Genomic DNA, 5,070 nt, shown 5'->3' with positions numbered 1-5,070 from the left:
CCCCCCCGCAAGTCCTGGGGCATAAGGGTGTATGGTACCCGTTAATGCAGGTCCCCATTCAATGAGCATGTGGGGGAGGGAATCAAGCTTGTTTTTTTTCCTCTTCCCTTCCCTCCCCAACGAGTGGGCAAGAAGCAGGCCAGTAGCGAAATACGGGAAGGGGTAAAGGTAGTGGCGAAGGCGCTTCATATCTGTTGTGAGGTGTCGTACTTTGCAGTAGCGTACGGCGTTATGAAGGAGAAGGATGGTGAGGAGGTTTGGAGTGGTTGAGGGATTGGAATTGTTGTAGCAGAGTGCTCTGAGTTGTGTTTAGGGTAGTACCTCAGCTACCGTACCGTACTGCACGGGGGCTCTGACTTACGAGTACGAGTACGGCGCAGTAAAGCTTGCGGCACAGTTCTGTACGTGCGAGTACTACCGGTGGCACAGTACCGCAATTGTGGTGCATTTCGCAAAGACTGGGATCTTTCCACTATGACCACACCGGGAATATTATCCACGATGAGTCAACCAACCAGATGGAATCACCCAGCACCCAAGCTGCTAACGGGCTCTCTGCAAGCGGCCTAGCATGGAAAGTTATAAACCAGGTTCTTTCAAGTAGAAAGGTTCGCCCCCACCAGATCTGTATGCATATAGCAGGTGCAATTTCGCCGACTTAAGGTTAATAAATCCTTCCAATTCCTCTCTTTTACTCCACCGCTTTCTCGCCCATTCATCCACACGATATTCTATCGTTAGTCGCTCTTTTACCTTACCTTGCGGTACTTGCAAGTAGATCTTACATCCATTCGTTCGTTCATTCATCCATTGATTCACTCTTTCAATATACCAAATATTCGAATATCCGGCGCCACATCCAGTATGATCCCCACGGTCTTCCTCACCCTCCTTGGCACGGCAACGCTGGCCACCGCCACAATCAGTTACAACAGTACCCTCACCCACCCGGGTGACGACGAGCCCTGGTTCGACGGATCTATCCCCGCCACCTCCATCTCCGAATCCTGCGGAAGCGCGTACGCGCAGGACCTCCCGTGCGACGAATGGCTTCTGAACGCCTTCAATCACGAATCCTCCGAGGAGGAAAAATTCAACAACAGCACCCTCAAAGCCCTATGCACAGATACTTGCATCCTGGGTCTACAAAAATGGCGCGACGATGTCCGCAAGTCCTGCACCGATAAGGACGTCGGTAGGAAAGCCAGCATTGGCCAACAGACCATCGCTTCACTAATCGATACGAAAATAATGTTTGTCCAGTATTTGTATTGGCCGACTTGTATGAAGGATTTGTACGCCTCCCCTGTCCCATCTACCCCCTCCGGCCTTGAATGTGCTGCTGACAGGGTTGCAGGAAGAAAGGCACGCTCTGCTACGCCGATGGCAGCAACGGCATGTACACAGCCTCCAGCGACGACACCGAGAACACGCCGGAAGTGATCGATGCCTTCTGCAAAAATAATTGCCAGACCCAGGCTTCCGTGTTCACTTGGGTCGTTGGTGAAACGGTGTTTAACGATACCGCGGATATTAATATTGCCGACGCGAGGAAGATTTGTAAGGGGCTGGACACAAGCGGGTACCCGTTTTTGAAGGATTCGAGTGCCACTGGGGGTTCTTCCTCCAGTTCTTCCAGCTCGGGGGCCGTCGGGGCGGCGAATTCAACGGGTGGGAATGGAACGGAGGCGGATACCAAGAATGATGGCGTTAGGGTCGGGGGGAGTGTCGGGTTGTTGACTACCCTGGTTTTGGGGGCCGTGATGGTGGGGCTTGGGAGTTTGTGAGTGGGTATGCTCGGAGTGGGTAATATGTTGTTTTAGTAATTTTGAATGGGTAGATATGATAATTGAGTTGACCGGCACGTGGGCGAGTCGAGCATTGTGCGGTTTATTGCGTGGTAGTCCGTGGCCACCTTTGAGGAATGGGTGCAAGGTCATTTCGCGTGATGTCGGAGAAAATCCGCACCCGGCCCCGGCGTGCCTATCGCAATACAATTACTCCTAGTGAGGATAGTAACCTAGATACCTCCAAAACAATAGTAAGCTTGAGATACCAATAGAGCAATGGAAACTATCAAAAATCTAAGGCTCTGGATTGGTTTGCAGTGTCTTAATTACTCGGGAACTTGTCTCTCGAATCACTAAGCATTTTTGATAGCTGATAGACTTCGGTACCAAAGTACTAGGCCGGATCCAGACGAGCGAGTTGGAACTCGAGGAGTAGAATTTGGCCGAGCTCCGCTCATCTGTATATATATCGTCGTGTGTGCTGGTCCGTAGAGATGGGGTGAAAGGGAAAGGGTCCTCTGGCGGTGAGTGAGTGAGTGTGTGTGTGAAGACGACTTCTCTTCAAGGGTAGGTGATAGCTTGACTTTGAAGGTTCGGAGCAGGGATTCCGGTAGGGTGGATGAACGGAATATTCTATCCTGTTTGGTCTGGAGACGAGAGAAGAGTATCGGGGGGCGGGGGGCAATCTGCTTGAGTTTTTGGCCTTTCTTGCCGTCCGCAGGGTTGTATTCTAGCTGGATAAAGGCTATTGAAGGTAGTGGGTGATATTTTGGTCTTGACGTTGTCGATATCAAGCCCTAAACCATATACTTTTGCTACGACAATAGTATTTTTTATTTTATTTTTTTATTTTTTTTGCCGACCTGACTTGGCATCTCTGAAGAAGGCCTATATAAAGGGATCCTCCCCCATAAAAACAGAAATAATACTATAATAACAGGTGGGATGGAATCATAGGTGGGCAGGTGGGCGGGCAACTACTAACACAAACAGGAATAACATTTATGAGGTGGGATGGAAAAATAGGTGGGTGGTGGGAGGGCATTTACTAATACAGACAGGAAAAAATAAAATAAGAGTAGGAGGGATGGAAATATAGGTGGGTAGGTGGGAGGGAATATACTAATACAAGCAGGAAGAAAATTTATAGGAAGAGGTGGGATGGAAATATAGGTGGGCAGGTGGGAGGGACATGTACTAAGACAGATAGGAGAAGTCCATTTGCTTTCATGTATTACCTTTTAGTAATTTACAATGACTGCATGGTAATAGCAATCTCAAAAAGAGAAGCTATAGTATTGTAAAAACTATGTTGTTTTCCATGACATAGTTTTTCTTTACATAAGCTACATTTATACTAGTAGATTGTTTTTAAGAAATAAGTAGTATTAGAATACTAATAAAAATCTTACATTTCTGTTTGTTTTTATTTATTTATCTATTTATTTATTTATTTATTTGCATCGCACTCTGGTGTTCGGATTTTTAATCTCACCACAAGTACTCCTTCAGCTCCAATTTGTCATTTCTACTACTACTCTATGAACTTACTCCTATCACCCATCGTCACCCTCATCCCAGCTACTGGCAAGTCAAGCAGCCGCATATCCGGGAATGTCAAAGTATTCTAACCCAAAACAAGCAGGGCTATGATGACAGCCCTTGAAGAGATATGCATAATGATAATTCACCTGCACCTCGTAGTTTAATCTAACTTCCCTGCTGCATTGGTTTGCTTGCTCGTTTGTGAGAACTTCAGTTACTTTTCACGGCCACTCTCCTGACTAAACCCCCCCCCCAAAAAAAAAAAAAAAAAAGCTATGATAATATTATACGAAATACCTAAAACAAACTTGCAGTCTCCAAAAACCGACGCAACTCATCGCTGATGAGACATCCTCTCGCCCAGTCTATTACGGTATTTGAGAATGATCTATATATATGCACCACTTCCTTCAGACACTGTCGTACGATGTGGCTTCTGGCACTACCGCACAGTGAAAATCAACAGCTGGACGATGACAAAATTGCCCAGCCCGAGGGGGCGTAGTTGTGGATCAGCCACAGTATTATACCGTAGGCGAGGATCGGGCCATCCGCGAATACCATCCAATCCAGTGAGAAAAGATATTCACTAAAGGGATGAGAAAATTGGGATAATATCTAAGCCGGCAGATGGGATAAAGTTTGCCGAAATTGGGTGAGAGGGGGGGTGGGTTACTACCGAACATAGGAGGATAATTCGGCCAAGAATCCAAACCGAGTGATATTCAGTGACAACTGGTACAGAAGTGAGTCACGACAGGGAGTATGATGATAACGCGGTAGTTCGGATAACCCCCGTCCTTCAGGCTACCGCATTCCAATGACAGCTCGAGTTCTGCCTTCGGTCGCTGATGTCTTGGGGCGGTTCGCGATCACCGTAGTCTATGCACCGGATATCAATTCCATACGACTGTTCACTAGCCACAGTAAGCAAGCAAAAGTCTTGGTAATACTGAGACGTCGCCAACTCAGCAAGGCTGCGGTAATTTAATGAGTCGTTGCCGCCCCTCCGCACAGTCGCCACATCCAAAGAATCGGCAACAGTACTCGAGCACAGTGCAAGTACAGTAAGCTAGCACCATTCAATGCTAGCAAACGGAATCCCAAGCTCTTCCCCTGACTGCGTGGATGGCAATTTAAACCCACGATTGAAGTGCCGATATCTGACGCTCCATCTCCTCACCTTTTCCACTTTCCTATGATACTGTACATATATCGACAAGCACTAAACGGCACTCCATCTATCCACCCCCGGGACGGCTGCCCTGGCGTCCAAGCATAAATCGGGCGAAGAATTTCTTGGATTTCTCCTTGAGAACCTTGCTTTGATAGATATCGGTGTAGCGTTGTAGGTACTATCGTAATATATTATTGTGTATTTTGTGTGTAGACTGTTGGGTGAAGGCTAGGCATGCGCTAACGGTGGCCCGCTCGCCTGAAGGGGATGCGGTTATGGGCGTAGCATATTAGTGCAGAGCTCTTGAAGTATTTAAGATACTCTATGGAACTTGTTTGTATAAATCTAATGCCCAACATCCGTATCTTTCGGGGGATGCAAACAGTGGGTCCTCATTTTCAACAAATCTTGGGATACTGGTATTTTTGAGTCAGGATACGCCGTGACGTAATAATAATCACACCGCATGGGTATATGCCACGGGACGCTCCGAGAGGGGAACTACACCACCAATCACGCCCCCAACGGTCCAGAGAAATATCTTGAACATTCCATGAA

The 5,070-nt window shown here is 47.3% G+C and overlaps 1 protein-coding gene; it reads left to right on the top strand.

The window, feature by feature from the left end:
• Positions 1-657: 657 nt before the first annotated feature.
• Positions 658-2,088, top strand: GSTUM_00003499001 (uncharacterized protein). XM_002837124.2 has 2 exons: positions 658-1,295; positions 1,358-2,088. Exons 1-2 carry the CDS (start codon positions 865-867, stop codon positions 1,785-1,787), a joined length of 861 nt encoding a protein of 286 aa, XP_002837170.1. The 5' UTR covers positions 658-864; the 3' UTR covers positions 1,788-2,088.
• The last annotated feature ends 2,982 nt before the right edge of the window (positions 2,089-5,070 follow it).

The sequence above is a fragment of the Tuber melanosporum genome (assembly GCF_000151645.1).
Source record: "Tuber melanosporum whole genome shotgun sequence assembly, scaffold_175, strain Mel28".
Classification (NCBI taxonomy): Eukaryota; Fungi; Ascomycota; class Pezizomycetes; order Pezizales; family Tuberaceae; genus Tuber; species Tuber melanosporum.
The sequence above is the reverse complement of the archived record's forward strand: the minus strand, read 5'-3'. Positions and strand labels throughout refer to the sequence as shown.